The 20,134-nt window shown below is 44.1% G+C and overlaps 1 protein-coding gene across 1 annotated transcript; it reads right to left on the minus strand.

Annotated features, from left to right (window-relative positions):
- Positions 1-16,080: 16,080 nt before the first annotated feature.
- On the minus strand, positions 16,081-19,652 carry LOC139422470 (piggyBac transposable element-derived protein 4-like). The gene is made up of 6 exons (XM_071173638.1): positions 19,624-19,652; positions 18,937-19,180; positions 18,642-18,834; positions 18,304-18,546; positions 17,313-18,071; positions 16,081-17,114 (listed from the first exon to the last, which is right to left on the minus strand). Exons 1-6 carry the CDS (start codon positions 19,650-19,652, stop codon positions 16,081-16,083), a joined length of 2,502 nt encoding a protein of 833 aa, XP_071029739.1.
- Positions 19,653-20,134: the final 482 nt, after the last annotated feature.

The raw sequence follows: 20,134 nt of genomic DNA on the forward strand, positions 1-20,134 counted from the left end.
AATACTTTTTTGCCGTACTGTATTTATTTATTTCAATTCATTATACTGGACATTTCAATTTATATAGAAAATATTTTCATTTTGGTGACCCAATGTATATAATATAATATAAAAAGTCAGGGGACTGAAATATTACCCGAGCCCAAGAATGACCCTTTATAGTGTTAACATATCCATGCTTACTGTACACTTTTCTATGGTGCACCAAGTGTTGGGACAATTGCATTAAAGTAACTGTCCAGTGTTTCCAGATTTCTATGAAATATGACCTATAATTAATTGCAATATGAGTGAAATAGTTTGCCATCCGAAAAACAGTAAAAACAGTAATTAAGTATGTTGAAAAGCAGTTTTTCTGTGTTGGAATGGTGTGGGCGTACCCAAACAACAGAATGGCGTGGGCGTATACCGGTCATAAAAAATATTAATGTAAGTAGACCGCTGATTGGCCAGTTCATCCTCATCAGGAGGATGACATAATCCCCTATAAGGAAATAGCAAGCATTTTTTTAAACGGTCTGTTTGAGAGACAAGTTGGGGATTTTAAAATGTTTTTTTCTCCAATGTATGCTTTTGCACAAATACGAGTATACACTGCAGGATGAGTCAGCAACATTATTTTGGTATGTATTATCAGAATATTAACTTTTAAAAGTAGATTTTCACTGAAAAGTTACTTTAAGTATAGTTCCTTTGCAATGGGTTAAACATGTGCCCAATGAAGATGTTGTGCAGTCCCATCAATATCCTTGTGGGTGGACTGTGTGTGTGAGACTGTAAAATAACACAACATTACGTAAAGCATTAAATCAGTACCTACTCAGCAGATCCCACTCAGAACACACAATTGTCCTAAATGAGCCCCTCTCCTGTGAAAATCCATTAAAATAATTCCATATTGACAAACCTGCCCGGTCCAACACTTTGACGACCAAACAGTTCACTCGAGAGGCCATCAACTGCATTGCTAATGCACTCTAATTATATGTTTTTGCTTTGGAAAACTGTGCCATTTCACTACACTATGGTTACTGTCCAAAATATTAACTTTGATTATAATTTTTTTCACCATCGTTTTCAGGGCAATTTTCTGGGTATAGAAAAAGCAGAAGGCCAGCATTACATGCTATGTCCATGAGGGACTAAGAGCAGGTAAAAGGACATAAAGGAAAACTTGCCTTTTTTGGCCTGGCAAAGAAAACAGAATTGACTGTCAGACATTTCTTGTATACATTCTCTTTTCCCGCCTGTTCATCTAACATGCTGACCACACCGCTCCATTGCAAAATAAATGTACACATACATGTTATTCAATCATTGTCTGCGTGGCCATGCGCTAAAATAGAAATTGGTTCTATTTGTGATGCTCAATGCACTGCAATGCACCTCTCCCATCTTTGTCCTGGTATATAAACATTGTTTTTTAGGAGTATATACCCACATGCCATCTCCTCATTGGTTTTTAGGAGCATATACCCACGTGGGCGATTGAAAGATGAACTAAGGTCCACACTCCGGTCAGTTGTAGTAATGCTGTAAAGTTGGTAGCCAACTACCATATGAAGTCCAAAGAAGAAAAATAAACCTGAAGGAAGGAGGAGAGATGACGAGAAACAAATTCGGTTTACTGTTTTATCTGTTGATTAATTGTCGGAGTAGAGGACCTTGTGCATTTCAGGTACAATAAAAACCCAATGTTTATATACCAGGACAAATTTTCGAGCAACAGCAAATTGCTATACATGTTTAATGCTTGTTGACATGTTCCCAAATTAATAGAATTGGTCCAGAGTTGTTTTTATATTTCAACCTGCATGTCCTGATGTGGGTGAACAAAATCAACTTGCACACAATAGCGCAGGCGGATGCACGCGCAGTTTGGTCAGCATGTAAGCCTCTACAAAAGGGGAGCCACAGTACCCTAACCGGAAAAACAGGCTTCTGGCAAACAGTTGTGGCAAACCTTCAGCCAATTTGCAGCAAGCTCATATTTTCACATGCAAATGAGTTTTGTGACAAACTGTTGGGGTTAATTTACAGCAACTTGTGAACTTCTGGAAAACAATTATGGGAAACTTGTGACGAACGTTTTTGGTTACTGTGTGTTAAAAACACATTAAAATGTATCTACACTGAACAAAAATATAAACACAACATGTAAAGTCTGGGTCCCATGTTTCATGAGCTAAAATAAATGATCTCCAAAATTTTACATATGCACAACATGCTTATTTCTCTCTAATTTTGTGCACACATTTGTTAGTGAGCATTTCTCCTTTGCCAAGGTAATTCATCCACCTGACAGTTGTGGTATAATAATTGTATTTTCGAAAAACATAGGCTTAATGATATCAATAGTGGAGGGTGCCCGGGGGAACGCAGAGCGCAGCCTGGAGGAACGCATAGGCCTATATCTTTCATTTGATCATCTGCTACCTAGGCTGAAGGAGTGATGCAGCCTACAAGCATGCATGTTGAATTATTTCAATAGCCTATTAAACTTTTACAAATGTAGTCTATAGCCTATTATAATAGCTAAATAAATAACGACCATGACAGTCAATGAAAAAAATCATGGAGCTCGAAACATCATGATTGTGGGAAAAATAATGAATGCATACTGTCGCTTTGGAAAAAAGCATCTGCTTAATGTCACATGTATTATTTTTGCACACCTCATATTTGTGAGACATCGAACATTGGGCTATATGGGCTGCCTGCACATTCTGAGAAGACTAAATAAAATAAAACAATGTATGAAAACCGGATAAGTCAGGTATTGTATCCCCAACTGTGTAACTTTGTTACAGTGTTTCTTTATCATAACCCAAGGTTGCATGCCAAATTTTTGCTGAACCTACACATAGATAAAGCTTCATTTTGGATTGAGACCTGACACCAAGTCAAAAATATGCTACTATTTCTTGTCTGTTTTACAAATCTGTGATTGTAATTTTCAACATAGCAAATAGCAGCATACATGTATCGTCAATTGCCAACATCAATATTTTCTGAAGTATCCTTAATAGGTACCTAACATTACCTCTAAAGGAGCCAAAAACACACGATCCAGCAGTTGCTGCTCGAGCCAGACTCGGCGCCTGACTTTCCAAAGGTCGTTGGGGTTGTAACAGTTGGTTAACAGTCGAGGACAGCCGGAGAAGATACCAAAAAGTAAAAAATAGGGCATTGTCACTATTATATTTGTAGTAGTGTATTTTGTCGCTGTCGCTAATTAGTTTGTGACACTGTAGCTAGCTTCATTTCTGGACTGGTCATGGTTGTTGTCAAAGTTTCTAAATTAACATCAGCTAACTATCTTAGCTAACTGTTAGAGCAAAGGTAGCTAGCTAAGTCAATACGTTTATGGTTTAGCCTATGTGATATTAGGTAGCTAATTTAGCTAGCTAGTGTTTTTGTTTGTAAAACATCGGTAGTCTAGCTAAGACTAGGCAAGAAAGCACCCTGTTAACATAACTCGCTAGCTAACAGTCAGAGTTAGCTATGCTAGCTAGCTATGTCCAGTGAGTCACAAAGGAATCGTGCGACCCTAACTGGTCACGAGCTGAGATGGCAAAGAGCGCTTCAAGATTCAATAATGATGACAATGGTTTATTTCGTTTCATGTGTACTATGGAAGCTAAACGCTGAATTACAGTAACACATAAAATATATGTGTTTTTATATTTATGGTTCTGGTGGTTCTGTGTAACGTTAGCTACCTAAATTATTTGGATATAGTTAGTGGTCGACCACAAAATAATAAATAATTTTGCGAAACTATTCATGGTTGACCCTACACAGTCAATGGTGAATCAGCTGCTGCCTTCTTCATTGAAAATAAAATATATTTAAAAAAAGAAAATTAACTATAAGGAAAATGTAAAACAACATTCTATAGGTTGAATGATTAGTGTTTCCAGCTGATCCCATTCCTCACTTGAACCCCATTTAAAGCGATGTGCTTGACAATACATGTATGTCTTCTTGTTTGCAGAGGTGGGACCATGTCATTGTTTTACAAGTCACAAGTAAGTCTCAAGTCTTAGCACTCAAGTCCCAAGTCAAGACAGGCAAGTTCGAGTCAAGTCTCAAGTCAAGTCAAGTCTTAAACTGAGTTTCGAGTCCTAAACAAGTCATAATGTGCTCTTCACCAAATGTAATACCATTAAATATTTAACAAGCGTAATAGTATTTATGTGAATCATGAATGTTTTTAAAAATATATATATTTATTACTTTCCAAATAAACTTTAGATTTCCATGGAAATACATGGGTAGACATGAGAAAGACATATGACAACACAAAAATATTGTAGTGCTCTCTCTCTCTCCAGATATACTCTAGACACCTAAAACAATCCTGCCATAAAGTTACAATCATTTATTAAAACGTACATCAAAACAACTGACACTGAACTTCAAGTAGGCCTACAATTTGAACACTGGCCTGAATGTCTGAGAAAAAATACAGATCCCAAAGATGGGAGATAACCTGAACATGGAGACTACGTGTGTGTGTAATGCATAAACAGTTTCATTTTTTTGTCTTATCTCAGCGCCCTATGATGCATTGCGTTTGCAAAAGACCAAATTCGATAAAAGTCTGTCAGTCATTTGTGCAGGCCGCAGTATGATGCCACCATGGCTGAAGACACGCTCCACCGGAGCACTGGAGGCAGGCACTGCCAAGACCCTGATGGCCACTCGGGACAGTGAAGGAAGAGCCTTCCTGTTCATTGCCCAGAACAAGAGGGCATTCTGTCCTTCGCATTTGTCAAGGTAGTGACTTAGCTGTAGTGCTGGAGAGGTCCCGACAGCTTTCTTCTGCCTCTTACAGTATGCTGCAAACAGCGCTTCTACTTGTCCAAGACTTTGGTCCTCTCGCTCTTCCTCATCAACAAGAGGCCAAGCTTGCTCAGTCCCTGTAGCATCTTGCAGAATCAGTTCTGGCAAAACATGTAAAAGCATAGCAGAAACAAAAAGGTAGTATTGGTGATGCAGTGGGTTAAACTAAAAAAGTATTATTGTTGCAGTCAATTGGATTAAATTATGAGAAAAAGTTACATTAAACTCAATAATATTTACCTTTCACTCTTTGTGCCACCTCCTTGACCAGCACATGGTGCTCCACCCACATCAGAGAAAAAGCCGGATCCAAGGCAGGTGCTTTGAGGTAGGCTGGATCTGAAAAGGGGGCAGTGATTCCATCTTGTGTCCTGGCCATTTTCACATTGATGAAGATTCCAAGAAATCTTTTGTTCAGGCATGCCTGGAGACTTCTGACCAGGCCGCTCAGGGAATGGACTTGAGGCTTCCGCTGCTCCAGGTGGTGATTCAGGGACAGGACCGAGGGAACAACCAAACTGATTGTGACCCTCTTCACCCCCTGTGTCATATCTGTTGCTTCTCCAAATGGCTTCAGGATGTCCACCATCTGCTTCAACTTATTACACTCCCGTACTGTGAACAACAACTCCTTGTGCACAGCCTTTACTAGAACATGACTGAGCTTTAGATGGTCACATTGGATAACTGCCTTCACTTGTCTTAGTGTTGAGTTCCATCTTGTTGACAGCAGGAGGGATGCCTCTTTCCCCAAATTCAACCTCAAACACCTCTTTGAATGTTGTGCTTGTATGTAGCAGTGAGCTGATTTTTGCTAACTTTGAAAGAGAAGGAGTCATCACTTTTGTTTCTTTCAAGCCGTCTCCCACCACCAGCTGGAGAGTGTGGGCAAAACATTGAAAGTGCTGTTTTTTTGCAATAGCAGCATCCACTGTTTGCTGGTCTTCCAGGGTTAGGTCATTCCAGAGCTCTGGGTCATCAAGGCAATCTTCGTCATGTACTTCTTCTTGTTCAATGGGGAAGCACACTGTGAATGCTTTTCTCATGTTGGCAGCATTGTCACTAATGATATAGTCCAATTTATCTTTAATGCTGAACTCATCACATATGGCCTCAATTTGCTCACAGATTCTTTTGGCCGTGTGTGGGCCTTTGAAGTGGTCACAAGCCATGAGATTGGACTTGAGCTGTATCCTCTCTCCATCTTTCTCCATACAGTGCACAGTGACACCAAGGAACCCCCTCATCTTTCGGCCGGACCAAATGTACACTGTGACTGAAACATGGTCAGTGTTGCTCAACTGAGTTTTCAGTTTTGAACGTCTCTCTGTAGCGAGGTTCTCTACGTTTGATGTCAATGTTCTACGACACACTGGGCTGTACTAAAGTGACGAAAACGCTTGTTTTCCACAATAGACAGAGGCAAGTTGCAATCGATAACCAGGTTGGACAGTATTGCATTGTTGATGGCTTTCTGCTGTGGATTATTCATGCTGTATTGCCATAAAACGGGTCTCCATGAACTGTGAGATTGGAGACTGTCGTGGTTCTTGTGACACTTTTGTTCATCTGGTATTGTTGAAATCTGTAAGCATATAAAAAAAATAATTGAGCGGGGCAGTAGCACAATCTTGCCTGGTCTCAATCTTGGGTGCAATGATCACGTTTCCGCACTGGCTGACTGTGTGGAGGCTCATTGATTTAACGTTATGTTAGCCTACATGCTATACTAGCAAAGTTATATATAGCTGTTGGCTATATTAGCCACGACTTACTGTTCTTTGTTCAGCTTCAAATGTCAAACAAAGTTGGAAGTTGTTGCACCTCCATCTGTAATTTTCTTCCTGCATGTTTTGCAAGTTGCAATCCATTTTTTGTTGACTAATCCGTTAAATGAAGGGTTGATGCGCTGCACACTTTTTTTAATAGCATATTTTTTTTATATTTGGGCTTGGGGAAGGAATCAAGTCAGGGTGAGTCATAAGGCTCAAGTCCAAGTCAAGTCACGAGTCATTGGTGTTAAAGTCAAGGTCGAGTTGCAAATCATCATATTTGTGACTTAAGTCTGACTCTAGTCCAAGTTATGTGACTCGAGTCCACACCTCTGCTTGTTTGTCTTCCTGCCAGCAGACTCTCTCTCCACCCTCAGCTTCTCTGACGAACTGTCTCTACCTTACAGCACCATGCGCCAAATACTCAGACAGTTCACAGCCAGAAACGTATGTGGGACAACAGTTATCACTCATAATAACGTATTGTTTGTTGAACAACAACTAAAGTCCATCCATTCTGGTTATCAATCCATTTGAACCTTCCACTAATAATAACTATAAGTATAATGTAAAACAACATTCTATAGGTTGAAAGATGAATGTTTCCAGCTGACCCCATTCCTCACTTGAACCCCATGTAAAGTGATGTGCTCTTCAATACATGTCTTCTTGTTTGTCTCCCTAACAGCAGACTCCGTCTCTCCACCTTCAGCCTCTCTGATAGACTGTCTCCACCTTCCACCACCGTGCTCAATATACTCAAACTGTGAATCTGAAGGCTGGCACCCTGAGCTTGAGATGGTGTGGCTGGACAATTAAAGGAGTCAATCTCAGATATGAAAACTGTTCAAGGGTGTGTTCACTAGGTTCTGTATATCCATTGATTCTTGAAGAAAATAAATTAGAAATGCTTGTTGAACTTAGTTTAACTGTTCTTCCCCATCAAAACAAACATAGGCATGTTTAACTGAAAACAAACACTGTACATTGTCTGGAAATAACGGACGACTTGGTACTACCCAAGTTTATTACTTCCAGATAATTTGTTTACATTCCTGGTAGTGAGTATTTCTCCTTTGCCAAGATTATCCATCCACCTGACAGGTGTAGCATACCAAGAAGCTGATTAAACAGCATGAACATTACACAGGTGCACCTTGTGCTGAGGACAATAAAAGGCAACTCTTAGTTGTGCAGTTTTGTCATACAACACAATGCCACAGATGTCTCAAGTTTTGCGGGAGAGTGCAGTTAGCATGTTGACTGCAGGAATGCCCACCAGAGCTGTTGCCTGATAATTGGATGTTCATTTCGCATTTCGGTTTCTGTGACCAACAGATGCATATCTGTATTCCAGTCATGTGAAATCCATAGATTAGGGCCTAATGAATTTCAATTGACTGATTTCTTCATATGAACTGTAACTCAGCTAAATCTATGAAATTGTTGCATTGTATGTCTTTTTGTTTTAAAATGAGAACTTTTTATGTTTATGTCATTAGTTCTGCTGATAGCTGCAATATTACTACCTTACATTTAATATAATATTACTACCTACATTTAATGTGAAAACATTTGAGTGGTGGGAGGAAATCGATTGGTCATTGTGGAGACACCCTTTTTCAATAAAACATATTAACACACTGGAACTTAAATAACCGTGACAAAGCAATGGAAAAACACTTAAGGTGCTCTAGAGCTCTTTAGATACATTCGCTCAGAGGTGGTTTAAAATAAACTGCATTCTAATGTCAACATTTCTTATGGATAACTGTATCAAGCGAAAGGTTTTACTCATGCTCAGTTCTAGGGTCTGGAGTGCTGCGAGAGTGTAATGAAAATCACATTAACTTTTTTATTTTACCTTTATTTAACTAGGCAAGTCAGTTAAGAACAAATTCTTATTTTCAATGAAGGCCTAGGAACAGTGGGTTAACTGCCGCCCAAACTTTGAAGAATGATAGGCTACATTTGCATTTGTTGGCCATCAAGTAGGCTATTAATTTCTATGCCATTGCAGGCAACTGACATTGTAGCCTACCATTTGATACAGTACAATAAATATATTGAAATTACGATATCACTGGAGTCATTGTAAATCAATTTGGTCCAATTGTGTAGCCTACCTGGAGCTGGATTTAATAAATAGCCTATAACTTCAGTTTGTTGTTGTAGCCTTATATTATTATGCAATTGTTAATGGCCATGTTAAGTTAAATAAATTGGAAGGTAATCAATTGTGATTGTGGTCACCGCTCTATCGTGAATGTATCATTCTCCACATTTAAATGTCAGTTTCATTGTAGGGCTTTCCCTCAAATGAGATGTTGGCCTATACGCTAACTGCATCTAGATCAGCAAACCATGGCAAAGTTGAATTGCAATTTAAAAAAAACGATTTTAGTCAATAGCCAATGCCTGTTAAATAACTAGTCAATCTCGTAAATAAGCCATGAGCCAATAACGGCACAATTGCCAGAAAATAGCCCAACATTCGTTTTTTGAAGTCCGTCCAAGTGTTTCTTGCACAGAGATTGAGATCCTCTGTCCAACTTTTATCACTCAAACTCTTCTGTCGGATTTATCTATAGTTATGCACAAGTGCAAACAGGATTTATTTACAATTATAAACTGGGTGGTTTGAGCCTGAATGCTGATTTTGATTTACCATGGCTTTCAACAAATCAAATTTGATTGGTGACATGGTTAGGAGATGTTAATGCGAGTGTAGCGAAATGCTTGTGCTTCTAGTTCCGACAGTGCAGTAATATCTAACAAATAATCTAACAATTCCACATGAACTAACTAATACACACAAATCTAAAGGGATGGAATAAGAATATGTACATATAAATATATGGATGCGCGATGACCGAGCGGCATAGGCAATATGCAATAGATGGTATAAAATACAGTATATACATATGAGATGAGTAATGTAAGATATGTAAACATTATTAAAGTGGCATTATTTAAAGTGACGAGTACTCCATTTATAAAGTGGCCAATGATTCGAGTCTGTATGTAGGCAGCAGCCTCTCTGTGTTAGTGATGGCTGTTGACCAGTCTGATGGCCTTGAGATAGAAGCTGTTTTTCATTCTCTCTGTGCCAGCTTTGATGCACTTGTACAGACCTCGCCTTCTGGGTGGTAGTGGGGTGAACAGGCAGTGGCTCAGGTGGTTGTTGTTCTTGATGATCTTTTTGGCCTTCCTGTGACATCGGGTGCTGTAGGTGTCCTGGAGGGCAGGTATTTTGCCCCTGGTGATGCGTTGTGCAGACCGCACCACCCTCTGTAGAGCCTTGCGGTTGAGGGCGGTGCAGTTGCCGTACCAGGTGATGATACAGCCAGACAGGATGTTCTCAATTGTGCATCGGTAAAATATTGTGAGGGTTTTTGGTGACAAGCCAAATTTCTTAAGCCTCCTGAGGTTGAAGAGGCGCTGTTGCGCCTTCTTCACCACACTGTCTGTGTGCGTGGACCATTTCAGTTTGTCCCTGATGTGTACACCGTGGAACTTTCCACCTTCTCCACTGCTGTCTCTTCGATGTGGATAGGGGGGTGCTCCCTCTGCTGTTCCTGAACTCCACAATCATCTCTTTTGTTTTGTTGACATTGAGAGAGAGGTTGTTTTCCTGACACCACACTCCGAGGGCCCTCACCTCCTCCCTGTAGGCTGTCTCGTCATTGTTGGTAATCAAGCCCACTACTGTTGTATCGTCTGCAAAATTGATGATTGAGTTGGAGGCATGCATGGCCACGCAGTCATGGATTAACAGGGAGTACAAGAGGGGGCTGAGCACACATCCTTGTGGGGCCCCAGTGTTGAGGATCAGCGAAGTGGAGATGTTGTTTCCTACCTTCACCACCTGAGGGCGGCCCGTCAGAAAGTCCTGGACCCAATTGCACAGGGCGAGGTTGAGACCCAAGGCATCAAGCTTAATGATGAGCTTGGAGGGTACTATGCTGTTAAATGCTAAAGCTGTAGTCAATGAACAGCCTTCTTACATAGGTATTCAGATGGGATAGGGCAGTGTGCAGTGTGATGGCGATGGCGTTATCTGTAGACCTGTTGGGGCGATGTGCAAACTGAAGTGAGGTCTAGGGTGGCAGGTAAGGTGGAGGTGATATGATCCTTGACTAGTCTCTAAAAGCACTTCATTATGACAGAAATGAGTGCTACGGAGCGATAGCAATTTAGTTAAGTTATCTTTGCCTTCTTGGGTACAGGAACAATGGTGGCCATCTTGAAGCATGTGGGGATAGCAGACTGGGATAGGGAGCGATTGAATATGTCCGTAAACACACCAGCAAGCTGGTCTGCGCATGCTCTGAGGACGCGGCTAGGGATGCCGTCTGGGCCAGAAGCCTTGCGAGGGTTAACACGTTTAAATGTTTTACTCACGTCCCCGCAGTCCTTGGTAGCGGGCAACGTCGATGGCACTGTATTGTCCTGAAAGCGGGCAAAGGTGTTTAGTTTGTCTGGAAGCAGGATGTTGTTTTCCGTTACGTGGCTGGTTTTCTTTTTGTAGTCAGAAATTGCCTGTAGACCCTGCTACATACTGTACGTCTCTTGTCTGAGCCGTTGAATTGCGATTCCACTTTGTCCCTATACCGACATTACGCTTGTTTGATTGCCTTGCAGAGGGAACAACTACTATATTAGGCCATATTCCCAGTCAAGTTTCCATGGTTAAATGTGATGGCTCAGACTGTGTACCAATGGAATTACCTTTTTTTTTTTTTACTATTCTAATTATATTGTTAACAAGTTCACAACAACAATAAGGCACCTCAGGAGGTTGTGGTATATGGCCCATATACCATGGCTAAAGAACAGCCCTTAGCCGTGGTATTTTGGCCATATATCACACCTCTGGCATTATTGTTTAATCATAACAGTCAAAACAAGTTAAATCGACATCCATGATGGAAAATTATCTGGAGAGTTTAAATGTCCCTTGAGATATATTCTTAAATTTGCAATAATTATTATTTTGATGGAAAACCACATTTAGCTTCTTAGCCTACGTCATTAAAACTGCAGTTGATATTCCTTCTTTATTCACTCTATAGCGTTATGAAAAAGGGGTTTCATGGATAAACGTGGCAACTCTTGGGCTAGTTTTCAGGCCTTGTGGGCAGGTTTTCAGAGGTCATTGTGCTAGACCTGGCAAACCTGGTTATGTGTGGCTGTGTCTGTGTGTCCTCAACTTGCAGTGAGCAGCAAAGTTTGCTGTCACTCAGTCAGAACGCGAATGAGTAAAATTTTTATTTTATCGACCTGTGCACCTATGTTGTAAACTTTCATTCATAGCTAGATTGCAGCAACCTCATAATGGGTATAGGGAAAATTAACGTATCATGTAGTTGCCTAAACATATTGATGTTACATTAAGCTGGGTGAATGGAATATGAATGACAGCCATCCAATATGCTGTAAGAGAAATTACTTACTTACATACTGACTTTATTGTCCCCATGGGGAAATTTTGTTGCGGTGTCATGTACACATTTAAAGTGGTGTTTAAATACAAAACAAAACTGACAATACAACTTTCATAACAGTTACGTACCAATAAAAAGAAGAAGAAGAAGAAATAAGAAATAAAACATTAAAAAAAAGAAAAGACTAGCCTGCTGGCCTTAGAGTTGAGCTATTTAGGAGGGATATCACACCTAGGACAAATTATTGTCTCGTTCTGTTTTTCCTGCTGAAGGATGCCCTATACCTGCGCCCAGAGGGGAGTAATTCAAAGTCCAGGTACAGGGGGTGGCTTGGGTCTAAAATGATTTTGTGAGCCTTACGGAGGGCCCTGACCTTAAAGATGTCATCCAGGCCTGTCTGTTTGACTTGCTTGCTGTGGTAATAATCCTTCTCAGCATATTTCTCTGGCTGACAGTGGCATTGCCAAACCAACAAACAATACAAAAAGTTAAAATACTCGCAATAAAGAATTTGTGAATATAGTAGTCTACATTAAAAGATCCCAACTTTTTGAGAAAGTACAGTCTCTGTTGGCTCTTTTTGTAGATCAGGTCTGTACATTTACTCCACTGAAGCTTATTGTCCAAAAGGACACCCAGATAATTATATTCCTCTACAATTTCTATATTCTGACCTCTGATAGATGTTGCAGAGGTAGGTGTTGTACGCTTCCTGAAGTCTATGTACATCTCTTTGGTCTTGTTGGTATTGAGAACCAAGTGTGATTCCTCACACCACTCTACAAAGTCATCTAGGACCGGGCCATGATGTTCCTCGTCATCATGCAACAAGCTGATCAAGGCAGTGTCATCAGCGAACTTAACGAGGTGTCTGTCAGTATGGGAACTAGTGCAATTATTAGTGTACAAGATGTACAGAAGTGGGGGCAAAACACATCCCTGAGGAGAGACTGTGTTGGTATTGCGTATATCCGACACGTGGGGACCAATTTTGACTCGCTGTGAGCGATGGCTCAGGAAGTCCAACAGCCACACAACCAGCCCCCCCATCTAAGGAGTAGTCCCAAATGAGTCTCTGTGCCAGAATGTAAGGCTGGATTGTGTTGAAGGCAGAAGAAAAGTAAACAAACAGAACCCTGACATGGGATTTGGCACCCTCTAGATGTCTATAGACCATGTTAAGGAGGGTAAGAATGGCATCATCAACTCCTCTGCTAGGCTGATAGGCAAACTGAAATGGGTCGAGGAGCTTCTGGGTGACACTAAGAATATGACTTTTCACAATTTTCTCAAGGCATTTCATTACTAAGGATGTCAAGTCGACAGGGCGGTAGTCATTCAGCACAGAGGGATTAGATGCTTTAGGAATTGGAATAATTATTGATTTTTTCCACAATACTGGAAAGTGTTGCTGGTTGAGTGAGGATTGGAAAATGTCTGTAAAAACACCAGCCAGTTGTTCAGCACAGTGCTTTAACACATGTCCACTTATTTTGTCTGGGCCTGGGCTTTTGTATGTGTTACATCCCCTGAACAACTTTATAACATCAGACTGTTGAACAACAACTCTCTCAAACATTTGTAATGATGCTTCCATTTGTTTTACCTCCGACACGAAGTTGTCTGATTCAAATCTTGAGAAGAAAACATTCAGTGCATTAGCCATGTTCTGGCCCTCATATCACCCAAGGTCAGCACTGGTTTTTCCCCTGCCTATATGGGGGGTACTAGCCATGGATTTAATCCCTTGCCAGGCCACCCTTGCGTTTCCTGAGGAGAGGGTCCTCTCCACCCTTTGCTTGTATGCCTCCTTGTCCACCAGTATGTCTTTTGAGCTCACGTTGTACATCTCTTAAAGCCTGTCTATCACCCCCAGCATAAACTGCCTTCTTCCTATCAAGTAGTGACTTTAGATGTTTTAATACCCAAGGCTTGTTGTTAGGGAAGCTTTTACAAGTCTTAGGAGGCACAGGTATTAGATGGGCCATTGGTATGTCCATCGTTTTTGTATTTGAGTTGCATTGTAGTAAGAACTCCCTGCTGTATTGGATTCCACTGCCAGCAGAGTTTTCATAATTTAGTCTGTTCATAGCAGGTATATACACGATCAACAAGATCAGTCCAACACCCCACCACTGTAAATCCATGGTTGGCAGATTGTTTGTAAGCTAACTGTACAAATTAAAAACATAAAATAACACCACATCAAACGTCACACACACTGCTGATCGCAACAGAGCCGCGCCCCTGTTGTGGACAGAAATAAGGCTGTCGTGGAAATTACCACCAGGGACAGCTGAAGTCAATCTTAAATTAATAATTATTAATTATCAGCAAGCTGAAGAGGTTCCAACAAGCTTACTGCACCAAGTAGTACACGTCTGTCAGGAGCTCCGTCAGGGCAGTCCCTTTAGGGGGGTGGGGGGCGGTCAACATAGACTGGTTACACAGACAAGTTATATTTGCATGATTTACATTGTTCATCCATGTGACCGACAAATATGTCACGAGGCCTCTTCTCTCCAACCTGAGACCTTGAAACTCAAAACAATGTTCTGGGCATAATGCCAAATTGCAGATACTGAGGATTCCTCCCAGGCACCATCAATCAGTCACTTGCATGAACCCAGTTGAATTGTTCATTATAAAATTAATATTTTCCTTCCCATTCCCTCCTCTTATCACTCTTATCACTCTGTGATAATAATCGTTAACCTGTTGCATCTCTAGGGGCGCTATTTCATTTTTGGATAAAAAACGTTCCCGTTTTAAGCGCAATATTTTGTCACGAAAAGATGCTCGACTATGCATATTCTTGACAGTTTTGGAAAGAAAACACTCTGAAGTTTCAGAATCTGCAAAGATTTTGTCTGTAAGTGCCCCAGAACTCATTCTACAGGCGAAACCAAGATGATACGTCAACCAGGAAATGAGCAGAATTTCTGAAGCTCTGTTTTCTAATGTCTCCTTATATGGCTGTGAATGCAACAGGAATAAGCTTAGACCTTCTGCCGTTTCCCCAAGATGTCGGCAGCATTGTGACGTATTTGTAGGCATATCTTTGGAAGATTGACCATAAGAGACTACATTTTCCAAGTGTCCGCCTGGTGTCCTGCGTCGAAACTGGTGCGCAAAGCCAGGTGCAAGTATTTTTCCATTTGATTGAGGGGAGAAACCATGCTTCCAGGAACGATATATCATTGAAGAGATATGTGAAAAACACCTTGAGGATTGATTCTAAACAACATTTGCCATGTTTTCAGTCGATATTATGGAGTTAATTTGGAAAAAAGTTCGCGTTTTGAGGACTGAATTTTCGTTTTTTTTTGGTAGCCAAATGTGATGTATAAAACGGAGCTATTTCTAATACACAAAGAATCTTTTTGGAAAAACTGAGCATCTGCTATCTAACTGAGAGTATCCTCATTGAAAACATCAGAAGTTCTTCAAAGGTAAATTATTTTATTTGAAGGCTTTTATGTTTTTGTTGAAATGTTGCGTGCTGGATGCTAACGCTAATGCTAACGCTAAATGCTACGCTAGCTAGCTACTTTTACACAAATGATTGTTTTCCTATGGTTGAGAAGCATATTTTGAAAATCTGAGATGACAGTGTTGTTTACAAAAGGCTAAGCTTGAGAGATGGCATATTTATTTCATTTCATTTGCGATTTTCATGAATAGTTAACGTTGCGTTATGGTAATGAGCTTGAGTCTGTATTCCTGATACCGGATCCGCGATGGGTAGATCAGAGAGGTTAAATGTTAAGGTAAGAATTAGATTACAGGTTCTATCAAAAGGAGTTTCTATACTTTTATTAAAGTAAGTGAAATCAACACATAAAACCAGACACTTCATCTTTTCAAACCCTTCACTCTGGGTTGTACAATCTAAAATACACACAAAGGATCTGTAGATTGTTTCCAAAGCTCTTACCTATAAAACCATTGCAATAGAATGTTTTAACCCTCCCGTTGTCCTGGTATTGTGTCTAGTCCCCGCGTCCTCCGGGTCACCCTGTCCCGTCCTGGCTAAAGGCCCAATGTGCGCAAGTGTGACAGTAGGCGTGTGAACAGCCTTTGGAGATGTATTTCTTACACCTGCAGCACACCGTGTGTGTCTTGGAGTCCTTCTTGGGTGGGCAGAGCTGACACCTCTTCCTCTTACTTGCCCCGGTGGCCGGGGCAACGAGCGGGGCAGCGGCCGTGTCAGCGGCGGGGCCCTGGCGCTGCTGATCACGAGGCGCCGCAGCCGCCGCCGCCGTAGCACTCTGTAGGACTTTGACAAGGGCTGACGCCGCTTCGGTGCGGGGCAGATGCTGCCATCTTTGGATCAGCGGCTTCACGAGTGCCTTTCCCAGCTGCTCGAGGAACACCCTGCGCTTGTTCCGCTTGCCAGGCATCCAGTCGGGCTTGATTTCTCGCCATATGACAAAGGCGTTGTAGGAGGACACGTCGAGGATGTTGTGGAAGACGACCAGGGGCCAGCGGGCAGTCATCCGTCTGCAGCTGTAGGTGCCCACCACCTTGTCTAGGTTGTCCACGCCGCCCTTGTTGCAGTTGTAGTCTAGGATGAGGGCCGGCTTCCTGTCGCGGCGATCGCTGACGTGGCCCTCTGTGTGCAGCGTGCTCAAGAGTAGCACGTTCTTGTTTCTCTTTGCCAGGTAGGACACCAGAGTGGCGGTGGGCGTGAAGGCGAACCTGGAGGACAGGACCTGTCTGCCCCTGGACTGGAGCAGCGCGGGCGGGAGCTCGGCCTTGTTCTTTCTCACCGTGCCCACCATGGTGAGGTTCCTCTCGAGGAGCCACTGGCCCAGGTCGTAGGAGGTGAAGAAGTTGTCGCAGGTGACGTTGCGACCGCTCAGGCCCGTTGTCAGATCGAGGACGAAACGCATCCCCTGGTTCTTCTCGGGGCCTCCGCCGGCCGCCTTGCCGGTGTACACTTGCATCTTCCAAGCGTAGCTGGACTTGGCGTCGCAGGCCACCCACGACTTGATGCCGTATTTGGCCGGCTTGCTGGGGATGTACTGACGGAAAGGACAGTAGCCTTTTGGAAAGGGGACAAGACACAAGGGCCAACTTTTGTGTTACACACGCTGCCAGCGCTGCTACAGCCGCTGCTTGTGCCGCTGCTACGGCAGCACTGCCTCTCTGTATAGACATAAGCACACGCGCGCGCGCGCGCACACACACACACACACACACACACACGAAGCAAGCGCAAGCACAATCACAAGCACAGTACCTCTGAACGGGACCAGTTGCTCGTCCACCGTCACCTCGGGCCCCGGGTTGTAGAGGGCCGGCAGCCGCGCCTCCCACAGGTCCCAGACCTCCCGTATGGCCGCGAGTTTGTCCGTGGCGAGTCTGGCGGGTCTCGACTGGCGGTCGTCGAATCGCAGCAGCCTCGAGTACCTGTGAAAGACCTTGAGCGGCATGGTGGCTCGGAACACGGTCCTGCCGCTCTCGGCGTCCCACAGGCTGGCCGCGGCCTCTCCCCGGGACCTGTAGACGCCCGCTAGGATCAGTAGCCCTACGTAGGCGCGCAGGTCAGTGGCGTCCATGGGTCGCCAGCCGTCGCCGTATTTGCTGGCCCCGTGCAGGTTCGTCATTTCCACAATTATCCTTTCTATCGCCGGTGTGACAAACAGGTGGAAGGCGGACGCGATGTCGCGGGCCTGTGTCGCGGCATAGGCCGTGGGGCCCGGAGTCTGGTCCGGCCCGACGTGGCAGATGGCGAGGGCCCCGCGGCGGCGGCCGTAGGCCACGGGGGACCACTCGATTTTGCCGTTTTTCGACAGCAACGGCGGCTCCCGTTGGTCCGGGGCCGAGGAGATCTCTTCCTCGCCGCGATCCTCGTGCTCGTCCTCGGGCGGCTCTTCCTCGGGCTGCTCTCCCTCAGAAGACCTCGCGGCGCTCGGGGTTGTATTCCTCCCCGTCTTTGTCTTCCGAAACCTCTTCCTCTTCCTCCTCCTGGCAATCCGAGTAGTCTTCTTGGTCCACGCTGGACAAGATCTGTTCTAGAACCTGCGCGGCCGTAAAACGCGCGGCCATGGCCGCTCGGCTCCACTGATCGGGTCCGCTGAGCTGCGGGCAAGAGCGCACTTGGCACGGGTGGGGCGCCGGTCACTTTGTGTGTGTGTGTGTGTGTGTGTGTGTGTGTGGGTGTGTGTGCGGGTGGGTGCCGCTGACAATATTAGTATCCTCTCTACGTAGGGCCGGCCGGGCCGGCTTACGCGGGAGACCGAGAATGCTCGAGGCTCGCTTGCGCGCTCCTGTGTAGCCGTGTGCAGTCGACCCACCCCAGCCGAGCAACAAGAACACTTGGCTGCTCTCTAGCACACGACGACCGAGCACGTCTGGACCTGTGCAGCGGCTGGCAGGGTCGCTCCGAGCCACGAGCGCAACGAGAACACTCGGCTGCTCTCTAGCACACACCGGGGCACGTCCGGACCTGTGTAGCGGCTGGCAGGGTCGCTCTGACCCACAGAGCGCACAGCCTCGCCACACTCGCAGACGCTCTAGTACGCTCCACGGCAGACGCCTCGCCAGTGGCTGACAGGGTCGCTCTGACTCGCAGAGAGCAGAGCGCCAGCCCTGGAAACACAGGGCCTGGGTCCCTCTGACCCACAGAGCGCAGAGCGCAACGAGAACACTCGGCTGCTCTCTAGCACACAGCTGAGCACGTCCGGACCTGTGCAGCGGCCGGCTGGGTCGCTCTGACCCCAGAGCACGTCCGGAACTGTGCAACGGCTGGCTGGGTCGCTCTGACCCACAGAGCGCAGAGCGCAACTACAACACTTGGCTGTTCTCTAGCACACGGCGGAGCACGTCTGGACCTGTGCAGCGGCTGGCTGGGTCGCTCTGACCCAAGAGCGCAGAGCGGCGAGGACAGAGCGCAGAGCACAGAGCGGTGAGCCCAGAGCACAGCCTCGCCACACTCGCAGACACTCTACTACGCTCGACGCCACACGCCTCGCCAGTGGCTGGCAGGGTCGCTCTGACCCGCCAGCGCAAGAGCGCCAGCCCTCCACACACAGGGCCTGGGTCACTCTGACCCGCGAGAGCAGAGCACAGAAAGGGGAGCCCCCCACACACAGGGCCTGGGTCACCCTGACCCCAGGACCACGGGAGGGTTAACTTAAGTCTTCGCTTCATACAGTTACACATATGTTTCATTACACAATTTCGTTTATGGATTCTGGCAATGACATTTTAGCTGAAGCTTTCTTCCCAAGTGGCATGTTAATGGCAGATCGATATCTCAATGCATTTTGTTTCTAAATTATTCCGAATTTCGCAGTATACAGACCTCCACAATCAATCTGATATGCCAAATAAACCATTTTGGACAATTCTAAATCAATTATGGGCACGGTTGACCACCTCCCTCCCTCCCGTCACTCATTCTTCTGGCATTTCTTCATTTTCTTCTTCAGATATTGTTTCAGTTTGTCCTCCCAATGGCATATGTTCAAAGTCGATGACCCTTGATAACGTCCCGATTTGAATATCTGGGGAATAATCAGATTTTCCAAAGCAAACGAACGTCTCACCTGAGCCGCCACTGTCCTTTACGGTCCATTATGTCTTGTCCATTTTCATACCAGTACACCAGCTTCGACTGGATGCTGTGCACAGGTTGCTGGCTCGGACTCAGGTCTCCGGGTAGAAGTGGTGAAGGACCATTTCTTCATTTTCTTCTTCAGATATTGTTTCAGTTTGTCCTCCCAATGGCATATGTTCAAAGTCGATGACCAGATTTTCCAAAGCAGAAGAAGTGGTGAAGGACCATTTCTTCATTTTCTTCTTCAGATATTGTTTCAGTTTGTCCTCCCATAGGGAACGCCACTGTCGCCATTACTTCAGCCGGTTACTTCTCGGTCGAATTATCTATGCATCTACAGTGGCAAGAAAAGGTATGTGAACCCTTTGGAATTACCTGGACTTCTGCATAAATTGGTCATCAAATTTGATCTGATCTTCATCTAAGTCACAAAATTAGACAAGCACAGTCTGCTCAAACTAATAACACGCAAACAATTATACGTTTTCATGTCTTTTTTT

Source organism: Oncorhynchus clarkii, chromosome 12 (assembly GCF_045791955.1).
Source record: "Oncorhynchus clarkii lewisi isolate Uvic-CL-2024 chromosome 12, UVic_Ocla_1.0, whole genome shotgun sequence".
NCBI classification, from domain to species: domain Eukaryota; kingdom Metazoa; phylum Chordata; class Actinopteri; order Salmoniformes; family Salmonidae; genus Oncorhynchus; species Oncorhynchus clarkii.

What these genes read in the sequence shown, in the direction of transcription:
- LOC139422470 (XM_071173638.1), bottom strand. Translation starts at nt 19,652, where the DNA reads ATGGACCGTAAAGGACAGTGGCGGCTCAG. An exon ending in AAAGGACAGTGGCGGCTCAG is followed by an intron (nt 19,181 to 19,623) that starts GTGAGACGTTCG and finishes TCCTGGGGTCAG; the next exon opens with GGTGACCCAGGCCCTGTGTG. An exon ending in GAGCATTCTCGGTCTCCCGC is followed by an intron (nt 18,072 to 18,303) that starts GTAAGCCGGCCC and finishes GATCTTGTCCAG; the next exon opens with CGTGGACCAAGAAGACTACT.